The sequence below is a fragment of the Lutra lutra genome, chromosome 2, assembly GCF_902655055.1.
Source record: "Lutra lutra chromosome 2, mLutLut1.2, whole genome shotgun sequence".
Lineage (NCBI taxonomy): Eukaryota > Metazoa > Chordata > Mammalia > Carnivora > Mustelidae > Lutra > Lutra lutra.
Window position 1 is genome coordinate 181,945,610 of NC_062279.1, and position 24,323 is coordinate 181,969,932.

General features: G+C 37.2%; 1 protein-coding gene across 3 annotated transcripts in view; it reads right to left on the minus strand.

Annotated features, from left to right (window-relative positions):
* CORIN (corin, serine peptidase) overlaps positions 1-24,323 on the minus strand; it is a 249,036-nt gene that overhangs the window by 172,093 nt on the left and 52,620 nt on the right. For all 3 annotated transcript variants that reach the window (XM_047719221.1, XM_047719220.1, XM_047719222.1), the window contains exon 4: positions 163-370. In XM_047719221.1, coding sequence (XP_047575177.1) covers positions 163-370 — 208 coding nt within the window. The remainder of the gene's footprint in view (positions 1-162; positions 371-24,323) is intronic.

The window sequence follows — 24,323 nt, forward strand, 5'->3', positions numbered from 1 at the left end:
AAAAAAAATCCAGTTTGAAAGAATTACAACTGGCTATGACTGGTATGGGATATTTTCTCCTTGAACAAAAATAAACAGTGGTAGCCCAGGATGATTTCATTCCTCTCAGACACCTCTGTGACAACTGACTCCTATCATGGGATGATTTTGATTCCAAAATACCTGTCATCACCATCACCAACACATTCGGGGAAGGCGAGGCTACAGCCGAAAAGCATGATATGTTGATAGCAGCTGAGGCGATGGAGGTACATGAAGAACTTGAGGAACTTCTCCACTTCCATGTTTTTGACAATCGAGAAGAAGGGTGTTAGCGTGGTTTGGTAGGGCAGCATCTGACACTGGCTGTGGGTGATGTTCACACAGGCACCTGGGAAGTCAAGATAATTTCAGTTAGGAGCAGATATATCAGAATTATATGTTTACAGACTCATTCAATATAACAGACTGACATGTTCATAAGATAAAATATTCTGTAAGAGTGCTTATAGATATAAAATCTGATACACATAGACGTACAAATAAGTGTGTGTGTGTCTGTGCTTTTGACAATGAAATAAAGCTACTAATACTCACCAAGGAATAATATCTGTGTCCTGAGCAAAAATAGAGAAAAATACACTCTCATACTTGGCTGATGGGCACATAAGTTAGCAAATACTATTTTGGATCACAGCTAGGCAAAACAATGATCAATCGATCTATCTATCTCTCTATCTATATAACATTGCCCTGCCTAGGTAATAAAAGAAATATATATATATATATATATATATATATATATATATATGCTTCAAATGCATATCCTTTTGCACTGTAAAATTTCTAAAAATATCCTAAGAAAATAATCATGATTGTAAATATGGATTTATTTACAGGGATCGTCATCTCCACACAGTTTATGGTTTTGAAAAGATACAAATCACCTAAACATTCACTGATAGGAATTCGTTTAAAATACTTTGAAACTCAAACAACAGAATACTTAGCTGTATGAGAGAGGTTTTAGAAGATAATTCAGTCACATAGAATGGTGCTTGTAATAAATAAAAATAGCAAGTCACAAAACAATTTGTATACCAGGATTCTGTTTTTAAAAATATATGATTATACAAAGATTTCCAATTTTGTCCATGCCAACCAGGGTCAGTCAGAGCCTCCAATTTCTTTTCATTTTGTTTAGGGGAAAAAAGATTTTTTTTTTCATTATTATGTTATGTTAGTTACCATATAGTATATCATTAGTTTTTGAAGTAGTGTTCCATGATTCATTGATTGCATATAATACCCAGTGGCTCCATGCAATACGTGCCCTCCTTAATGCCGATCACCAGGCTAACACATCCCTCACTCCACTCCCGTCTAAAACCCTCAGCTGGTTTCCTGGCATCCATAGTCTCTCATGGTTCATCACCCCCCCACCACTCCCCCTTCATTTTTCCCTTCCTTCTCCTAATGTCCTCCGTGCTATTCCTTATGCTCCACAAGCAAGTGAAACCATATGATAATTGACTTTCTCTGCTTGACTTATTTCACTCAGCATAATCTCCTCCAGTCCCATTCATGTTGATGCAAAAGTTGGGTATTCACCCTTTCTGATGGCTGAGTAATATTCCATTGTATATCTGGACCACATCTTCTTTATCCATTTATCTGTCGAAGGGCATCTCGGTTCGTTCCACAGTTTGGCTATTGTAGACATTGCTGCTATGAACATTGGAGTGCATGTGGCCCTTCTTTCCACTACATCTGTATCTTTGGGGTAAATACCCTGTAGTGCAATTGCTGGGTCATAGCGTAGCTCTATTTTTAATTTATTGAGGCATCACTACACTGTTTTACAAAGTAGCTGTACCAACTTGCATTCCCACCAACAATGTAAGAGTGTTCCCCTTTCTCCACATCCTGTCCAACACTTGTTGTTTACTGTCTTGTCAATTTTTGTCATTCTAACTGGTATAATGTAGTATTTCAATGTAGTTTTGATTTGAATTTCCATGATGGCTAACAATGATGAACATTTTTCCATGTGAGTGTTGGCCATTTGTATGTCTTCTTTTGAGAAGTGTCTGTTCGTGTCTTCTGCCCATTTATTAACTTATTTGTTTTGGGGGGGTTGAGTTTGAGACGTTCTTTATAGATCTTGTATATCAGCCCTTTGTCTGTCGTGTCATTTGTAAATATCTTCTTCCATTCCTCTATGGGAATTTTGGGTTGCCTCTTTGTTTTGTTGACTGTTTCCTTCGCTGTGCAGAAGCTTTTGATCTTAATGAAGTCCCAAAAGTTCATTTTCACTCTTGTTTCCCTTGCCTTTGGAAACGTGTCTTCAAAGATGTTGCTGTGGCTGCTGTCGAAGAGGTTACTAAATTCTCCTCTAGGATTTTGATGGATTCCTGTCTCACACTGAAGTCTTTCATCCATTTAGAGTTTATCTTTGTGTATGGTATAAGAGAATGGTCATGTTTCATTCTTCTGTATATAGTTGTCCAATTTTCCCAGCACTATTTATTGAAGAGACTATCTTTTTTCCACTGGATATTATTTCCTGCTTTGTCGAAGGTTATTGACCATAGAGTTGAGGGTCTATATCTGGGCTCTCTATTCTGTTCCATTGGTCTATGTGTCTATTTTTGTGCCAGTACTATGCTGTCTTGGTGATCACAGCTTTGTAATAGAGCTTGAAATCAGGCAACGTGATACCCCAGCTTTTTCTTTTCAACATTTCCTTGGTGATTTGGGGTCTTTCTGGTTCCATACAAGTTTTAGGATTGTTTATTCCAGCACTTTGAAAAATGCTGTTGATGTTTTGATCAGGATGGTATTGAAAATATAGATTGCTCGAGGCAGCATAGACATTTTAACAATGTTTATTCTTCCGATCCATGACCATGGAACGTTTTTCCACCTTTTTGTGTCTTCTTCAGTTTCTTTTATGAGTGTTCTGTAATTCCTAGAGTATAGATCCTTTACCTATTTCATTAGGTTTATTCCCAGGTATCTTACGGTTTTTGTTGCTATTGCAAATAGATTCTCTAATTTCTCTTTCTACAGTTAAACTACTAGTGTATAAGAAAGCAACTGAATTCTGGTCATTGATTTTGTATCCTGCCACATTAACAAATTGCTATATTAGTTTTAGTAATTTGGTAGTGGAGACTTTTGGGTTTTCCACATAAAGTTTCATGTCATCTGCAAAGAGAATGACTTCTTCTTTGCCAATTTGAATACCTTTTATTTCTTTTTGTTGTCTGATTGCTGTTGCTAGGACTCCTAGTACTATTTGAACAGTAATGGTGAGAGTGGGCATCCTTGTGATATTTCCGATCTTAAGGAAAATGCTCTCGGCTTTTCCCCATTGGGAATGATATTTGCTGTGGGTTTTTCATAGCTGGATTTTATGAAACTGAGGAATGTACCCTCCATCCCTGTACTCTGTAAAGTTTTAATCAGGAAAGGATGCTGTATTTTGTTAAATGCTTTTTCTGCATCAAATGAGAGGACCATGTGGTTCTTTTCTCTTCTCTATGTATTCTATCGCATTGATTGATTTGCGAATGTTGAACCACCCTTGCATCCCAGGGATAACTCCCACCTGCTCATGGTGGACCATCCTTTTAATGTACTGTTGGATCCTATTAGCTAGGATCTTGTTGAGAATTTTGGCATCCATATTCATCAGGGATATTGGTCTGAAATTCTCCTTTTGGGTGGGGTCTTTGCCTGGTTTTGGGATCGAGGTAATGTTGGCCTCATAGAATGAGTCTGAAAGTTTTCCTTCTGTTTCTATTTTTTGAAAAGGCTTCAGGAGAATAAGTATTATTTCTTCTTTGAACGTTTGGTAGAATTCCCCAGGGAATCTATCAGGTCCAGACTCTTGTTTTTTGGGGAGGTTTTTGGTCACTGCTTCAATCTCATTACTGGTTATTAGTCTATTCAGGTTGTCAAGTTCTTCCTATTTTACTCTTGGTGGCTTATAGGTTTCTAGGAATGCATCCATTTCTTCCAGATTGCTTAATTTATTGGCATATAGTTGTTGATAATAATTTCTGATCATTGTTTCTGTTTCCTTGGTGTTAGTCGTGATCTCTCCCCTTTCATTCATAATTTTATTTAGATCTTTTCTTTCTATAGATTGTCTCTATAAATTTCTGTTCTATAACATTCATGGGGTCTTTCTCCTTTTATAGAACCCCCCTTAATATTTCTAGCTTAATATTTCCTTCTCATGGCTTAGTGGTCACATATTCTTCCGGTATCTACAGGTCCTGGAAGCTCTTTATCTCTCCATCCATTCTGAATGTCACCGTTGCTGGATAAAGAATTCTTGGCTGCATGTTCTACTCATTTAGTACCCTGAATACATCTTGCCAGCACTTTCTGGCTTGCCAGGTTTCTGTGGACAGGTCTGATGTTATTCTGATGTTCCTCCCTAACTGTCCTTAAGATGATTTCCTTGGTTCCAAGATTCGTGAGTTTTACTATTACATGTCAGGGCATTGGTCTGTTCTCCTTGATCTTGGGATGAGTCCTCTCTGCGTCTAGGACACAAATGTTTGTTTCATTCTCCAGATAAGGGAAGTTCTTGGCTATGATGTCCTTGAATATATCTTCTAGTCCTCTCTCTCCACTCCCTCAGTGATCCCAGTTATTCTAACATTGGAACGATTCATGGTGTCATTTATTTCTCTAATTCTGTTTTCATAGATTTTAAGCTGTTTATTCCAGGCCTCCTCCTGCTCCTTCTTTTCTATCAGTTTGTCTTCTAGATCACTAATTCTTTCTTCTGCCTCATTTACCCTAGCTGTTAGAGTATCTAGATTAGATTGGATCTCATTAATAGCACTTTTAAGTTTTAAGCAGCTCTCATTTCTGCCCTTAGAAAATCTATATTGCCATTAATAGTTTTCTCCATCCTAGCTATTGTCTTTGTAACTGTTACCCTGAAGTCTGTTTCCAACATCTTGCTTATATCTATATCCATGAATTCCATAGCAGAGATCATGGTCTCTGAGTCCTTCCTATGTTGGGGGTTCCTCCTTTCAGTCATTCTGTTGAGGGGTGGTTGAGGGAATATACAGAGTCCAAATTATTGACCACAACCCAAGCAAGATGCACCTATTTTGTTTTTTTTTTTTAAGATTTTATTTATTTATTTGACAGACAGAGATCACAAGCAGACAGAGAGAGAGGAGGAAGCAGGCTCCCCCCGAGCAGAGAGCTGATGTGGGACTCGATCCCAGGACCCTGAGATCATGACCTGAGCCAAAGGCAGAGGCTTTAACCCACTGAGCCATCCAGGTGCCCCAAGATGCACCAATTTTATAGGGACCTGAGGGTTGTTGGCCATTTGTTCTTCCAGCCTGTCTTCTGGGAGAGGGGCCTGCTGCACTGTTAGTCAGGCAACCCTGTTTGGGCAGAGTTGCCCAGCCCTCTGTGGGAGGAGATGGGCTCAGTGAAAACCAGTTTTATTCTCTGGTGGCTTTCGGTGTCTCTTCCAAGAGTCAGAGCAGAAGTGACCATATCCAAAACTCTCAGTACAGAGGGAATCACAGTCTGTTCTTTATTGAGTCCTCCAGGCCACACTGACTCTGTTTTTGTCTGTGCTGCTAAAAACTGCAGTGTCCTGGGTTGTGTGCCTCACAGCAGCACTCCCAGCCCTCGCTTTTGGGTCCAGGCACATCTCTTCCCTTTGTGCTTCTAAAACCACCAGCTGCCCCCAGTTCACACATGCAGTTCACACCTGCAGCTCCAGGTTTCAGGCTGGGGGGTTACCCTAAAGTCCTTTCCCTGCCCCTACTGGTGTGCAAGTCTGTGCCTGGTCCCAGCAGGGGAGGATTTTGCACTCCTGCAGCACAGGATCCTGGAGCCTCCCTCCCTCCCTCCCTCTTCTGTTTATCTTCCGATATCTGAACAAGAATCATGGTTCCTCACTCCATACCTCGAGACCAACCACCGGAGATATTCTGTTTGTAGAGATCCAGATACATCTTCTTATATCACAGGCTGATTTCATGGGTGTTCAGAATGGTCAGGTAGATATCCAGCTCAATTCAGGGGACCAATTGAAATAGGGTCCCCTATTCCTCTGCTATCTTTTTTTCAGGCCTCCAGGATCTGAGAACCTCCAATTTCATTCTGTTTCATAGTTGACTCTTCTCCCAGGCACCACCACCTCCACAGCCTCTCTTTTTCCTTCATTCCCTAAATTTGAATGGTTGCTGTCATATAAATCAAAATAGTAATATGCGTGCAGGTAGTGGGATTTTAGGAGGCTATTCTATTTTTATTTCTTTAATTCTGTATTCTCTTACTGATTTGTATAAAGATTTATTACTTTTGCTTTAAGAAGGAGATAGTTAGGGGCACCTGGGTGGCTCAGTCAGTTAAGCATCTACCTTCAGCTCACGTCATGATCCTGGAGTCCCAGGATCGAACCCCACATCAGGGCGGCGGGGGCGGGGGGGGGGGGATCCCTGCTCAGCAGGGAGTCGTGATTCTCCCTCTGCCCCTCTCCCTACTCATGCTGTCTCTCACTCTCTTTCTTACTCTTTCTCTCCCTTTCAAATAAATAAATAAAATATTTTTTTAAAAAGAAGGAGATAATTAAAACTTTGGTTATTTTTTAAGTAAGCTACTATTTAAACACAATCTTTAGGTTTTGGAAATGCAGTAAAAGTATTAATTCTAATTTTGTTGAGAGGGGGGAGAAAAGCAAGAAGGGAGAGGGGCCCAATAAGAAAGGAAACATCTCCTCTGATAACTATATAATTCCAAAAGAAATAAAAAGAAAAACCTCTCCAAACCTAAGGCTAATTTCATTTTAATAAAAACAGTGTTAAAAAAATAAGGCTGCATCTCTGATAAAATAGCCAAACTAACCCTTTGATCTGTAATATAACCTATCACAGAGGATTCCCAGCCTCCTCTTCTGCTTTCTTCACAGAGGTCACCTCAGACTACTTCTGATCCTCTCACTTCCTTCCCTGGTCCCCTAAGTGCACTTCCTAATTTCACTTCTCTGTTTTCAAACCTCTCTGAAAACTGCCCAAACTCTGTAGGAAGTCTTTCCCCCAAATGACCAGATTGTAGCCATTAGCTCAGTCTCATACTTTGTGAAAAGACACATTTTGCCATTGTTTTTATTATCTAAGCCAAAGTGTGCTAAGCTCAAGTGGGGCAGATCAAAACACTTTCCACTTTCAAAGGCAACCAATAACATGTGGAATTTCTCTGCATGCTAGACCCTAGGAATGACTCAGTAAAGAATTTAAGGGCACAAGTCTTTTTTGGACCTACTCAAGATACTCCTCAAGATACAAAATGGCAAAAAAAGGAATTGGAGAGGAAGAAAATCCCAATTAAAATACTCAGACCAAACCTAAATAGACACAGAGACACATAAATTCAGCCTCACGTGAAAGCTAAGGTGGAGGGTTCTGTACAAGTTTCATGAATATGACAGTCAAGTTATTTAGTGAGGGAGGTTAAAACTCAGTACAATGTGGGAGAGCAGCACAGGCAGACAGCAAACTTCAAAATGACTAATTGTATGAATTGTGCTACAAGCAGAGATGCTTACTTAAAAGAGCTGAGCGTAAGAGTTTTACTCCATCAAAAATATGAAATCATCTCTGGAAAATTCAATCTCAAGAAAGCATTTATTGAAAACCAGCCTGTGCCAGATACCGAAACAGGTACTCAGAGGCTCTTATTTGCAATTATCTCATTTTCACAACCTGCTAAAGTGATACTGCCTCTATATTATACATGAGGCAACTCAATTTTAGAAAGTCTAAGACATCTGCCCAGCTATGCAGAGCCTTTCTACAGAAAAATCCAGATCTTCAAACCTATGTATTCTGAGTAACTTCTATTTAGAACCACCCTAGGCTAACACAAAAGGGGGTATTATGTTAAAACACATCTTAAAGAAGATCATTCCTAACAGCCCATGAAAGGAAAAGATTATGATTACTAAAAATTATGTAATGATATGTCACAAGGTATGAATTTATATCCATTGATAACACACCCTTGTATATACCACAGGCTATCATTTATTTCATATTACATGATTTTCTGTAAGGTTTGCAGCTTTGGGGTTTATACACTTGAGGATAAACTGTATTTGAAGTGATGAGATGACCAAAAGGCTAATTCACCCATACCCCCATTCAGTAGCCAAAGAAACCACTGAATACTGAGAAATCATTTGAAAAACACAAGATAGTAAGGTAACTCATATTTGGTGTGCTAGTCTATGTTCATGGCAATGTGAGCTGCACAAAAGTAAAAAAGATATTTCTGTCTCATGGGACAGCGGAAGTTCCCATTCCCATAATGTACCATCCATAGTGCTCCTACATCCTTCAATAATCCTGTTTTATTTTCATTATAGTGTCAGGACTGCCTCATACGATCTTGTCTTCCATCTGTTTGTTTATTTATTTACTTACTTCCTTATTCCCAGTATTCATCTACGTCACTAGAAATAACATCACTGGGATACCAAATAGTAGACACTCAATAGTTACTCATGGCATGAATAGGAAGATTACATGGAACAAAGTCTTCCACTAAAAGTTTTCTTATTCAACAAGATAGACGTAGATATGAATAAGCCAGCATATCTGAGACTCAAAGGCACTAAGGTTGATAGCTATTATTGCAACTATTGTCTTTAATTATCTGTTCCCTAGAACTTACCATGGCCTAGGGAGTCATCCTATCCTATTCCTTCCATCAGACTGATTCCTATCTTGGACTCCCCTCTGGACTATAGTGCAGCAGTTAAAAGTAAATGAGGAGGGGCTGCCCTCCCTATCCTCTGTATCAACAGCGTTGGTACCATCAGCAAGAAAAATAGATATTTCAGAGAAGATAGGGTGAGATAAGTTTATAATAAAAGTCTAAATAAATTATAAGTTTCTATTCAAGTTGTCTCTTAATATAAAATGTATTTTAAATTTCATTTCCACTTATTGTTTTATCTTAAACAAAACAATTAAAATAAGAAAATAGATAAAAGATCCTTGAGTACCTTCTAGGCTGGATGTTTCCTAGGTACTTTATACACAGCACTTTCCTTAACCTTCCTACAATCCTATGAGAATGATTTTTTTAATTCCCCTTTTATAGATGATGAGAGATTCAGTGAGAAGAGAAAGTATTTGAGGTTACAATATTAAGCTGTAGAGTTGAAATTGAAACCAGGTCTTTCTGATCCCATAACCTATTCTCTTCCTGTGTATGATTCTGCCAAAGATACTGTTCCATTTGAAACACTGTAAATTTTACTTCATTCATTGTAGAATATTTTGATGAATCTCCTTGGATTTAGCAATAGAGCTGCTACTCCAAGATTGACAAAAATTAAACTTTCTCAAAGAAAATAGTGAATCTGCTATTAAAATTGGTTTATTGTCCTTGCTGTGAGTCCGTTTGGATTTGGAATGCTTAGTATCTTATCTATTTCAGGCTGTACCTGAAAGTCAGCACAGGTCAGAACTACATCAGCAGAATGGAATAATGAAAGCCATTCTCTATTCTCGATAACTTACATGGAAAGTTACATTTTGTCCCAATGATTTCTGGGACAAACCAATTTGAAAGGACTTTGTGCACTTAGGGAGATCCATAAGAAGGTTCCAGAAAGATAAGAAGGAACACAAAGTTAAAGATAGGGAATCTCTGTGAGTATTTGGTCTTCTTAAGTAACTCTGTAAACATCTTTGAATACAAACATGGAAACTATTTTATTTCTCATAAGAGAAAATCAATGAGACAAAGTAAAACACATGAGTCAATTGTGGCATTTGTAAAAAAGCCTTTACAGACATATTCAAGGACACAGGTAACCCAAGGTCTTGCCAGTTTATGCACAGGCAAAAAATATGAGTGCCTAGTTAGTACAACACTGTATAAATGATCAAAGTTAAGTAAGACCTAGCTAATCCAGAAGATGCATGAGGACTGGGGTTTAATATTTTCTATACAATTACACATATTCCAGACTTAACATTTTTTAATACAACTCAAGTCTCTTGGGAAAGTCTTTGCCAAATTTTAAGTTTTGATATGCTACATATACCTATTACTGGGTCATTCTCTCATATCATTCATACACACACATTCATACTACTTGATTCTAAGATATTTGAATGGTAGCTAAGAGCACACAACCTGTTGTTATTTATTCATCCAACACATATCTACTATGGCAACACTGTAACACAGTGAGGGATCAATATTTTATTATAAATTAATTATTCACAGTCCATAGAACAAAGTAAGTTGTAACATTTTAGCTGTCACATCTTCATTTGTCAGTCATTTTTCATTAATTTTTGAAGAACTACATCTTGGGGTGCCTGGGTGGCTCAGTCGGTTAAGCGTCTACCTTCAGCTCAGGTCACGATGTCAGGGTCCTGGGATTGAGCCCTGCATTGGGCTTCCTGCTCAGCAGGGAGTCTGCTTCTCCCTCTCCCTCTACCCCTGCTCATGTTCTCTCCCTCTCTCTCAAATAAATAAATAAAAACTTAAAAAATTGTCCCATATAGGGCACCTGGGTGGCTCAGTGGGTTAAAGCCTCTGCCTTCAGCTCAGGTCATGATCTCAGGGTCCTGGGATCGAGGCCCGCATCGGGCTCTCTGCTCAGCAGGGAGCCTGCTTCACCCTCTCTCTCTGCCTGCCTCTCTGCCTGCTTGTGATCTCTCTCTCTGTCAAATAAATAAATTTAAAAAAAAAATTGTCCCATATAATTATCTATCCTAGGATTGTGAATGATTGAATAATAACAATAATTCAAATGTGTACTTTCACATTTGTAAAACACTTTTCCCACACACAGCATGGTAGTTGCACAGTCTGATTCAAATCCTGCCTTTATTATTCTGTATTTATGTGGTCTTTCACAAGCTCTGAACTTCTCAGTTTATGTTTCTTCATCTGCAAGTTACTGTATTTTGGGTTATTATAAGGACTAAGTGATGCTTTTACACTGCCTACCATTAGCACATATGGTAAAGTATAAAATTTTTTGCTGAGGCGCCTGGGTGGCTCAGTCAGGTAAGTGTCTGCCTCTGGCTTAGGTCATGATCCTGGGGTCCTGGGATCCACCCCCACTGGGGCTCCCTGCTCAGTGGGGAGTCTGTTTCTCCCTCTCCCTCTGCCCCCCACACCTCCCCCTGCTCACGCGCTCTCTCTCTCAAATAAATAAATAAAATCTTGAAAAAATATTGGTAACAAGTCAGTATCAAGTTGAGCTCATATTTACCTTTTTACTCTCTGAATTTACAAAGAAAGGTTTTACAGGGAATAAGATTGCAAGGGAGGACCTGTTCTACATACTCAGAAGGAAATATTTAAAATAAATTTCCAGTTTTGGGAATACATATGACATACTATTTCTTTGTAATAAATATACCTCTTATCTTATTACAAAACAATGTAAGATTAGAAAATAAAACTAGAACATGAGCAACCACTCAACAACAACAACAAAAAGGAGGAAGAATGGAATAGTTCTTCTTAGTTGTATGCTCAGTATCAGCTCCCCCATCCCTAAATGGAATAGCAGCCTTGAAGTTTCAGAGGCCTCTCCCTATCCCTAGCTCCAGGCATGAGTCCTGAGGAGGCCAACGACAATTATTTCATGACATTGCCTGGCACTGTACTTCATTCAAGGGCAAATAAGAGACTGAAGTTAGTCCTATCACAGTAAAAACCAGGAAAAGAATGGAGAACATAATTTGGGGCACCCAGGGTAAATTGCAAATATAGGGCCCCTTGTTCAAAAACTATTTTATATTTTTTACTTATATTATATTATTTATAATATTTATATTTATTTATATTATCATTAATAATTTCAACAAAGTGACAGCAAAGCATTAGACAACATGTGGAGTCCTATGCTTAGAATTCTGTGGAACTCTACAGGTAGGCATGGTTATGTAGCCAGCAAATGATTAAAAAAGGAATCCTCTCTCCAGATAACTCTATAACTTTCTATATTGGGTTTTTTGAGCAACAGTCCCAGGATTTCTCTATAATATTAGGTAAGAACTAAAGTGATCAGTTTAAGAGCTGTTGGGGGCTCCAATTTGGAGAACTTCTGTCTTTTTATAAGATTTTAAGGTGTCTGAGACAGAGATATCCAAACACACAAACGTCCCTGGCTTTGTCCACCCATTCAAATGTCATATAAAAGTCGTGCCTCTTCTTGGGAAACCAGATCCATCTACAAACTGCATTTCAGCTCCAGCTTGGAGAGTCCCACATCTCTACAGGGAAGCTACCCACACAGGATTGGTAAGGAGGCATGACCTCACCTTGTAAGTACACACTTTCCTCCCAAGTTTAGCCTAGGAGAAAGAACATGGTCTGATTCTAGTTTTCCAACTATTCTGCTGAAATGTTTCCTGATTTATACCTGTTTCTAAATTATAGCACACATAATAAGGCCAACCATCCTGAGTCAGTCATTTTGAATTCTTGATACATAGGGAGTTTCCTAAGAAAATATTAATGGCTATACTGTATCTCTACTCTGGATAGATTCAACAAATTTGGTCAAACTGTAACTGAAGATATTTGTTGAACATCAAGAAAAGTGTTTCTTCTTTATCTAGAAGATATTAGCAGGAAATTTTAGAATACTTCTACTCAATACCAACTCTGGTAGATAATGTCAATCTACTTGTCAGACAACAAAAAAAGGACTCTGTGTAAAAGCCAGCCTTGGAAAAAATGTAAATGCTGAAACCTCTCTACTTTTTGCCTCTCTCACGAAAGGGTGAAAATGGAAGGAAGTAACTGGAATAGAGGGCTCTGGGGTAATAAAGCTGAAATAGAGAAACACAGGAAGCTTAAACATGTAAATGCATGTATACAGTTGAAATAGCAAAGAAGCAGAGTTGAAATTAGTGAAACTGGCACAGATTCAGTATATGTGCTGCCGAAGCGAGCACAAAACTGGCACAGATTCAAAAGGGCAGATATAAAGCAAACCTAGAGAGGCAGAGATCAGAATGGTGCAGTGGAACCATGGAGTTACCCAACACAAAAAACCCGAGAGGGGAATGTCAATTCAATTTTGTTTCTAGAGACACTGTAATTTTTCCTGTAATTGAAAAATGTTGGAATATGAATTTTAATAATAATGAACTAAATATTTAATATAGGGTTAACATATTGTTGTATAAAGTCTTTGCTTTCTCTGGGTGATTTCTTAAAACTATGAAAGAGTATATTAATTAAAAACTACCTAATATCAAAATTCCTTTGTTCAATTATAGGAGCAAGTTTAAACACTACTATAAGAAGCCCTAGGAAAAAAATGCTTTAAAAAGGATTCTGACAAAATGGATAAAATATTGATAAGCTGGGAGAGGGCACATTGAGATTCATTGTACAGAAAATAGTACCTTTCAATCACACACTACCTTGTGTGTGATTGAAAATTTCTCTGTAAAATGATTTATTTAAAGAATGAATTCCCAAATACTGCAAAATAAATAAACTGAGAGCCCACCCATGATAAACATTCAGAAATATTTTGTAAAATAAAACAAACTTCTTCTACATGAACAGCTGAACTAGCCACAAAATAAAAGAAAACCTCAAGAGTCCAGAAATGCAATAGCAAACTGAAAACAAGAGCAGTGAGTACATGAGATGACATCACAGGAATGAATAGTATATGAATGAACATCCATGAGCTGATAGTGCAATGGCCTTGTCTTGGAGGAAGTTACCTTCTCAATAAGGAAATAAAGCCTTGAATCCACAAGAAACCAAGTAGGAAACAAGACCCCACAAAAGACATGGACCCAACTAGCTCAGGCAAATGAAGAGGATGCTTATCTGACTCTGCCTAGATTCTGATTTGAAAAAAAACAACAAAAACAAAACAAAAAAACTTTCTTTGGCACCTTTTACCAGAGCCCTAGTCCTCCCAAGGGTTTGAATTTATAATTATACATGCGATCTAGGAATCACACCAGTTAAATATTAACATAAAATTGTCCCCCGGACAGAGATACCTTGGGGTGCCTGGTCAAACCAAACACAGAATTATCCTAGAATGACATGCCCTGAGTCAAAGGAAGTTTATAATCTAAACTCACAAAATAAACAGGAACCCAATCCATTAAGAGAAATAATAATAAATTTTTAGTCATAACAAGCAGCAGTATTAAAAGTCTGAGAACTTCAGACAACTGAAGGTTGTCTAGAGGCTACTAAACAAGTATGAATGAAACAACTAAAGACAAAAATGTAGTCATTTGAATGACATACTAAAAATTGAAAAACTGGAAGATTTGAAAAGAAACCAAACAGAAGCTCTAGAAATAAAAATATATATTGACACTAAACTTTAAAACTCAGTGAATAAAATAGATGATTAGATACTGCTGAAGAGAGAACTAAAGAACTAGAAGACAAATTTAAAAAATACATCAGAATTCAGCACAGAGATTAACAGAGGATGGATGAGAATGTCCAACCTAAGAGTAATTTTGAGTTACAGAGAGACTAGAAACATCAGGAGAGAAATTATATTCATAGGATTAATAGTTGAGAACTCTTCCAACTTGAATCTGAATCCTCAATCTGAATCCTCAGATTCAAGAAGCACATCTTCTAGACAAGAGACATAAAAAGAAATCCACATCATTTCCATTGTAATAAAACCAGAAAAGGTAAGAAAAGCTTTTTAAAGTATCCAAAGACAAAATTCCAAAGTTTAAATGGGCATAAGGTTTCTGATCGCATTGAAGAATCCAGATAAATGTGAAATAAAATTCTTTAATCGATGAGAAAAAAGAAACATGCCAGTCTAGCTAAACAATCATGCCATATTGAGGGGGAAAATGAAGATATTTTAAAACAAATCAAAACTGAAATGGTATCCACTGGGAGAACTCCCAAGGAGTAATTCAATTAAGAAGAGAATTTAACCCAGAAGGAAGAAGCAGGATGCAAGAACTAATGGTAATTATTAAAACATATATACTTGAAATCCTTCATAATATTGAAAAGTAGTGCAAGAGTCTTCTTTGTTTAAGGGCTTCTTTAAATTTCCTTAAAATTTTAGGAGTTAAGTACCAACAGTTACAGTATTTATTTATTACTATAGAATTAAGGAGGGCACTTGTCGTGATGACTACGGGGTGATGTATGGAAGTGTTGAATCACTATATTGTATACCTGAAACTAATATAACACTGTATGTTAACTAACTGGAATTGAAATAAAACTTAAAAATAAATAAATAAATATGTGCATACATACATATATGCATTAAATACATGTATTACAAAAAAACCCACGCAGCTCAAAGACAATAGACAAAAATTGTAATAAAAGAAAATTGAGACTATAGCACTAAAAATAGTAATTCAACCTTAAAATATTTACAAGTAATAATTAGAAATTGAAGAGGCTTAAATCTACTATGAGTACATTTAGGAAGATGCATATAGGGGCGCCTGGGTGGCTCAGTGGGTTAAGCCGCTGCCTTCAGCTCAGGTCATGATCCCAGGTCCTGGGTTCGAGGCCCGCATCGGGCTTTCTGCTCGGCAGGGAGCCTGCTTCCTCCTCTCTCTCTGTCTGCCTCTCTGCCTACTTGTGATTTCTCTCTGTCAAATAAATAAATAAAAAAATCTTAAAAAAAAAAAAAAAAAGGAAGATGCATATATAAGGGAATTGCAAGTCAACTAAAAAAAATAAATGTCCTTCTGAATCCAAGAACTGAGAAGTGGAAGAAAAAAATGTCCTGAAAATGTTATTGAGAAAAGTTTTTCCTGAAAAGAAGGAATAAATGAGTCTGCATATGAAAAGGGCAACCATATTTCATTATGACCTCAGAATGATGGACATCAGCACAAACAGTTTAAGTTAATAAGCTGACTAGAAGAAAAAATTCTTCAAGAACTTTGGCAGGAACTCGGCACCATATGTGTTCATTGTCCCTGAGCAGTCACTTCTTTCAGGCTTTCTGGTGAACAGAGAAAACTATTATGTATTTTATTTATTTATTTATTTGACAGAGGTCACAAGTAGGTAGAGAGGCAGGCAGAGGGAGAGAGCGGGCAGGGAAGCAGGCTCCCCGCTGAGCAGAGAGCCTGATGCGGGGCTTGATCCCAGGACCCTGGAATCATGACCTGAGCCAAAGGCAGAGGTTTAACCCACTGAGCCACCCAGGTGCCCAACTATTATGTATTTTTAAAGGAGGAGAAGATATTGTGTTTACACTGTGTAAACAGTTTACACAGTGTAAACACTGATGATTTCAATTCAAAATTAAGATGATTTTATTTGTTTTTGTATCTGTCCCTCTTTCCTCTTATTTTGAAAATGTGGCTCCTGACATAAATATAAGTACTTATTTGCTTTCCCCTATTATGTGCAAATAATAGTTTTAAAATAACAAACTCAATATATTAATAAGCCTGCCTAATGGAAATTTGAAATGGAGTAAATGTTTAAAAACAACACTTAAACCATAAAATTTCTAACAGAAAACAGGGGGAAAGCTTCCTGACATTGGTCTTGGCAATTTTTTTTTTTTTTAATAAGATACCACATAAGACAGACTAGAAATTTGCTGAGAATAAAAGTGTTCTCACCACACACACACAGAGTAAACTACATAAAGTGATGTATATGTTAATTACCTTGATCTTGGCAATCCTGTCAAAATGCACATGTATAGCAAATCATCACATTTTACACTTTAATATATGCAAATGTTTGTCAATTTTTCCTCAATAAAGCTGGGAGGAAAGAAAGACTACTTGTTGAGTTTAAACTTCCTTGGCAATTCTTTTGGTGCTTAGAGTACATCTACTAGGGAGTTATAATCAAAATATTCTAAGTTCAGTGGAGATAATTCTTTTATTTTGGATGGTTGAGCCTTGATATACAGTTAGGATAATTCATTGCCTTGTTTTCAATTTTTACTGAATTTTTTCCCTGGCATAATTGTTTATTGAGTTATTTACCTGATTCTAAATCAAAACTACAAGAGAGATTCACCTGAATATGTCTTAATTGCATCCCGTCACTTCCTTCCTGTCCTTCTTCAGCAAAAAAAAAACAAAAACAAAAACAAAAACAAAAAACATTTTTATTAGTGTTTGGTGTATCCTCCGTTTATATTTTAAAATAAGTAAATAAATAAATTTCCCCTTCCCAATTTATCACACAAAACGTGGCATATTTTATACACTGTTTTGCACCTTGTAGTAGAAATCTACCAGTGTGCAGAGATCTACCTCATTATCTTCCCAGATGTATCATACACTATTGCTTGGCTATCCCATGGTTGTTTTTTTTTTTTTAACAGTTCCCTCCTAATGGACATTTAGAATATTTCTATTCTTCTGGAATTACAAATAATGTCAAAGCATCCAGATTTTTGAGAGATACTCATTATTGGATTAAAGACATTTTCTTCCCTGTTTAGTGTCAAATTTTAACCAATGCCTTTGCTTCAGCAATTGAGATGATCAATAAAAGAAATCTACTTTATTAATTAGATGAGGAGACATACAAATAAATTGTCTAATATTAAGCCATCCTTGCATTTCCACAATAAGGCCTATTTTGTTAAAATGCAATATAATTTTAGGTGTTAATGGATTTGGTTGCTAACATTTTATTTAATAGCTTTGCATTTATATGTGAGATTTGTATTAGTCTACTATAGACCGGGTGGGTGACTTAAAGAGCAAAAATTTATTTCCTCACAGTTCTGGAGCTAGAAGTCTAAGATCAAGGTGACAGCATGGTGGGTTTCTGATGAAAGCTCTCACCTGGGGCTACAGAGGATGTCTTTTTACTGTGTGCTCACTGTGTGCTCACACGACCTCTTTTATGCATGAGCATGGAAAGAGCAAGTTTTCTGGTGTCTCCTCTTATAAGAAAGGACACTCAATCTCATCATGATGCTCCCACCTCATGGCCTCCTCTAGCTCTAATTATTTCCCAAAGTCCCCATCTCCAAATACCATCACATTGGGTGTCAAAGTTTCAACATATAAGTTTTATAGAGGAATATAAAGATTCAGTCCATAATATTCTACCCTTGGTACCCCAAAATTCATGTTCTTCTTACATGCAAAATATATTTATTCTATCCCCAAAGTCCTAAAGTCTTAAGTCATTCCAGTGTCAACTCCAAAGTCTCAAAGTCTCTTATCTAAATATTACCTAAATCAGATGTGGGTGAGACTCAAAGCACAATGCATCCTGAGGCAAAATTCCTCTCCAGTTGTGAAACTGTGAAACCAGGTAAGTTATGGCCTTCCAAAATATAATAGTGGGACAGGCAGAGGACAGACATCCCCATTCCCAAAGGGAGAAGTAGGAAATAAGGAAGGAGTGACGGTTCCCCACCTGAATATTGATGGTGCATGATGGTTCCCACACACTACTTGCTTTACTGTCTCTCAAGATTGGCTATAACATGGCCACTTGGCCAATCCCCAAACTCTAAAACAAGCAAAAACTTAGTTCATTTCTTTCCCATGGTAACCCTCTCATAATATTTATTTTTAAACATTTCTGTTGACTTTAAAGGATACGTAATATGGAAACACACGATGGCTTAATGGCCATCAAGTTATCATAAATCATTTTCTTAAAATGCATATCCTCTGTCAAGCACACATTTCTAAACATAACCAAAGCAGAAACAAACTCTGTGAGTTGATTACTTAATATACAATCAAAGATTGGAAAGAAATTTCAAGGAAGAAATTGTATAATTCTAGACCTCCCACATCCTAAGGTGATAAAATTCTCAATAGTATCTGTAAAAGCAAGGTTGCCTTTTCCATAAAATTGAAAACTACAAACTTGTTTTAAATTATCTAAGGTAATATTATAACTATGTTTTTAAATTTAATAATCATACAGTATAATTTCATTAAAAATAAAAAAATCCAGGTCAAACCTTTAAACTAAAATTAACTTTTATATTTATAAATAAAACTTTATTGTTTGGAAAAATGATGTATTTACTATAGCTTAAATATGGGATGAATTAGCAATCTTATCTTTTAAAGAAATAAGAATTGAAATAGATCATGTTTTCCTCTGTCTCTGATCCTCTCTTACAGAATTTCTCAGTTTGTTTATGTCTCAAGGCAATTACTAGACAGTGGCTACTTAGGGACAGGATTTCTATCTGATCCACTTTTGTAGTCTACTCAGCCAAACTCCAGAGCTTGGCACCCAATAAACAGATGCTGAAGAATAAATGGTGCTTTCTAGAATATCCTAAACTCTCAGAAATTTCATAAAGCTTGGAAGAAGACATAAACATCTGAATGAGTTTATACCAATTAAGATAATTATAAACAAGTACTTAAGTTTTATAATTCAAACACCACATGCAAATATTATGTTAATTAAGCAGAGGAGCAAAATATAAGAATAAAATATGTTAACAATAAAAGACAAGGAGTGGTTTGGATCAAATGTAAATTGATTCAAGCTTTTGGCTTACAAAATTCATTATCATATTATTTCAACTACAAGAAAGTGAAAAGGCATATTCTCCAAAGGCACAAGTAACAGCAAACAGATTCCCACTGTTAGTTTTTTGCCTTCAACACAGAATTGTAGAAAAACCAAAAACCTGACAGTCAGCAAATTGAATGATTCAGGCAAAAAGAATATACACGATGCCAATTTTCTTTCAGAACCAGAAAGTAGAGTAAATTACACAGGTTGGTTTTCTTTTTTTAACTTTTATCTGAGAATTTGGCTTTTAAAAGATCGTTTTTACCCTTCAATTGGATTAGGATTGTGTTTGCAATGTAGTATCACCATGCTACTGTTTTTTGGTTTTTGTTTGTGTTTTTTCTTTTTTCCTTTTTTCTGTATACTGATCAAGGATATTGGGCTGTTCTTCCTGAAGAAAAAAGCCATGATAATGAATCTGGAGAGGAAAATTTTGAACCACAAGCCTTTGACACAACTATTTAACACTGACTCTCATTTGCTATAATAATATGTTATAGGCACAATGCCTTTGGGGGAACATGTCACCTGTGGAATATTGCAGGATTCATTTTGGAAAGAAGGTCAGGAAGCCTAACCCAGAGATCTTTGAGAAGGCAAGACCGGGGCTGTAGTCAAAGGAGAATGAACCAGTGACCAATCCATTACCCCTTTCAAAAGCCTACCTCACCAAGTGATTGAGTCTGGTTTCTCTGGAAAAGAACCCAGTACCTCCAAAGGACAGTCATCTAAAGATGAAATAAGGAGAAAGGAAAGAAGAATGGAGGGGGGGAAGGAGTCCATTACTACACTTTGAATTTCCTTTCTCAGTTTCCCAAGTATTGTGCTGGTCTTTATTAGAATGCTACCGTGCTAACCAGAAAAGCATTCAACAATTACTTAAATACTTCACTTGGTTCTTGATTAAATGTTGATTCTAGCCAGAAGCCCATGTCTGAATCTCATTAACTATTCTTCAAGCCTGAAAAATACAATTTAATACACAGAAGACGGCAACCAACTGGACTTGAACATTGGTGTCCAACAGTGGTGGCTAGCAGTAAATTTTGCAGTAGTAAATTCCTAATGAAGCAGCTTGAGAGGGCCTTAGACTCTCCCAGGTACAAAAAATATATACATTTCATCCAGAGTATGTGCTCTTAATCATAATCAAAAGACTCCTAGTCACCCCTACATAGAATTTTTATTGTCTCTAAAGAACCTGGATTGCAGAAAAAGAGCATTTCTATTTCCATTAACCTCCAACTGAAATTTAGAATACTTAAATTATCAATGTAGGCAACAAATGTAGAAAAACAAATTAAAAATTATACATGATATTTTCATATCAACATGGAGCTATGGCAGACATTTCAAAATATTATTTATGCTCATCCCTGTCATAAAATTATCATTATTGACCTATGGCTAGATATCATTATTTAATAGACACATGAATTACTGTATTATGAATTTTTGTTTCTAATATTTTGATAACTGAATTTTAATAAAATTGCCTTCCTTTGTGATTCTGTATCATTTACTTTAAGCACCAAGACATTATTCTGAGTAGGCACCTGGAGGCCTCGCCAGATTACCTTGGTCCTTGGAGTCCTTGGCACAACAGAAGTTAAGAAGCTTTGTCAGAGAGCTTCCCTGCTTTTTCTGAGGATGTGACATCAACAGCTAGAATTCTGTCACCCTAAAGCAGTATTTTGCAAGCTGAAAGTTGTGACAGGCATTCTTACAGGGAGAAAGTTATGCAGGTGTCTATATAATTAGACATAAACAATTTATGCCTATAGATCTAGCACAACTACAAAATTAATATATATAATTTAAATAGAAACAAAACTACAAAACTTATGAAATTTAAGTTAATTATTTTCATGAATAATATTAACAGTATTCTATGAAAAGTATGGTGGTGAGTCACAAGTTCTTCTGTATTTAGGAAGCTTATACTATCCCGTATCCCAGCTGAGCAAATGGGTCACCATTTTTCTCTGTTTGAATTGCCACGAAGGTGCCCTTTGTACATGAAGCCGGTACATACTTTAGTTCCGCTACTGAGAAAAATATCTATCAAGTCTGCCTCTGTCCCTTTCTTGATGGCTGGGAAACATCTAGCCAATACAGCTTAGCAGCCACATAAATCATAAATAGAAACTCAAATACAGGCACCAAAATTCCATGTAAGTACTTGATATAAAATGGTTATCCAGGAAAGAGCCTACATGTCCATCAACAGATGAATAGATAAAGAAGATGTGGTATATATATATATATACACACACACATATATATATATATATATATATATATATATATATATATATATATATATATATAGTGCAGCCATCAGAAAGACCAAAATCTTGCCATTTACAACGATGTGGATGGAACTAGAGGGTATTATGCCAAGTGAAATAAGTCAATCAGAGAAAGACAATTATCATATAATCTCTCTGATATGATGAACTTGAGAGGCAGGGCAGGGGTTTGTCGGGGGAAGGGAGGGAAAAATGAAACAAGATGGGACTGACCGGAGAGGGAGACAAACCATAAGAGACTCAATCTCAGGAAACAAACTGAGGGTTGCTGGAGGTGTGGCGGCTGGGATGGAGTGGTTGGGTTATGGACTTGGGGAGGGTATGTACTATGGTGAGTGCTGTCAAATGTGTAAGACTGATGATTCACAGACCTGTACCCCTGGGGCTAATAATACATTATATGTTAATTTTTTTAAAAGATTTTATTTATTTATTTGACAGAGAGAAATCACAAGTAGGCAGAGAGGCAGGCAGAGAGAGAGGAAGAAGCAGGCTCCCCGCTGAGCAGAAAGCCCGATGTGGGGCTTGAACCCAGGACCTGGGATCATGACCTGAGCCGAAGGCAGCGGCTTAACCCACTGAGCCACCCAGGCGCCCCATATGTTAATTTTTTTAAAAGGTGGTTTCCAGGTTATTGAGATCAGGCTTACAGTAGTTATTTCTTTATTAACACTGAAATGAAAGCATATATTGAAGAAATTGTTATAGAGAATTCTTGGATCCTCAGAATACATCTGAGTCCCTCAGATGGAAAAGTGCTGTCCAACAACAACCAAAGAATGCTAAGGATACAATTCTTGGGCACCTTTAATCCATTAACTTATCCCCATTTACACAGATGAGCACAGATGCTCACTCCAAAAAGCATAATAATCCACAATCAGTAAGCTACAGAGGTGAGCGCATTACTCTGAGGACAGCAGAACTGACTTTTGGAAAATACAATGAAGACATCCAGTGTTCTGTTGATGATAAGATTAGAAAATGTCAGGGAAAAAGGAGAAGGGACTTAACATGATTTCAGATGTCTAGTTAGACTCCCTCTCCCCAAATCCCCCTTAGCTCCATACTCTTGGCAGAACTCACTTTCAAGCTAATAGAAATACCATGTTACAAACAGAAATCTAGGAAGAAAGAATAACTTTAGGGTTTTTAACTGGTGTATAAGCTTTCTACACTCAGCAAATTTTGAGCATGTGATTAGGGCACTTTTGGTGCAAAGTTTTCAGTGCTAAATCTTTTTTAAAAAGTGAATTAACAAGACAGGAAACAACAAATGTTGAAAAGGATGTGGAGAAAGGGGAACCCTCCTACACTGTTGGTAGGAATGCAAGTTGGTGTAGCCATTTTGGAAAACAGTGTGGAGATTCCTTAAGAAATTAAAAATAGAGCTACTCTATGACCCAGCAATTGTACTACTGGGTATTTACCCCAAAGATACAGATGTAGTGAAAAGAGGGGCCATCTGTACCCGAATGTTCATAGCATCAATGCCTACAATAGCCAAACTGTAGAAAGAACTGAGATGCCCTTCAACAGAAGAATCAATAAAGAAGGGCGCCTGGGTGGCTCAGTGGGTTGAGCCGCTGCCTTCGGCTCAGGTCATGATCTCAGGGTCCTGGGATCGAGGCCCGCATCGGGCTCTCTGCTCAGCAGGGGGCCTGCTTCCCTCTCTCTCTCTCTCTCTGCCTGCCTCTCTGCCTACTTGTGATCTCTCTCTGTCGAATAAATAAATAAAATCTTAAAAAAAAAAAAAAAAAAAAAAGAATCAATAAAGAAGATGTGGTCAATATATACAATGGAATATTACTCAGCCATCAGAAAGGATGAATACCCAACTTCTACATCAACATGGACAAGACTGGAGGAGATTATGCTGAGTGAAATAAGTCAAGCAGAGAAAGTCAATTACCGTTTAGTTTCACTTTTCGTAAAACATAAGGGATAGCATGGAGGACATTAGGAGAAGGAAGGGAAAAATGAAGCAGGGGAAATCAGAGGGAGAGACAAATCATGAGAGACTGTGGATTCTGAGAAACAAACTGAGGGTTTTAGAGGGGATGGGAGTAGGAGATGGGTGAGCCTACTGATGGGTCTTAAGGAGTGCACGTATTGCATGGAGCACTGGGTATTATACATAAACAATGAATCTTGGAACCCTGCTTCAAAAACTAGTGACGTATTTTATGGTGACTAACATAACACAATAATAAAAAAAAAAAAGAAAGAAAAAGAAAATGTTAAGTTTGCAAAAAAAAAAAAAAAAAAAAGTGAATGAGAGGGGTGCCTGGGTAGCTCAGTTGCTAATCGTCTGCTTTGGGCTCGGGTCATGATCCCAGGGTCCTGGGATCGAGCCCTGCATCAGGCTCCCTGATCAGATGCCTGCTTCTCTCACTCCTACTCCCCCTTCTTGGGTTCCCTCTCTTGCTGTGTCTTTCACTGTCAAATAAATAAATAAAATCTTTAATAAATAAA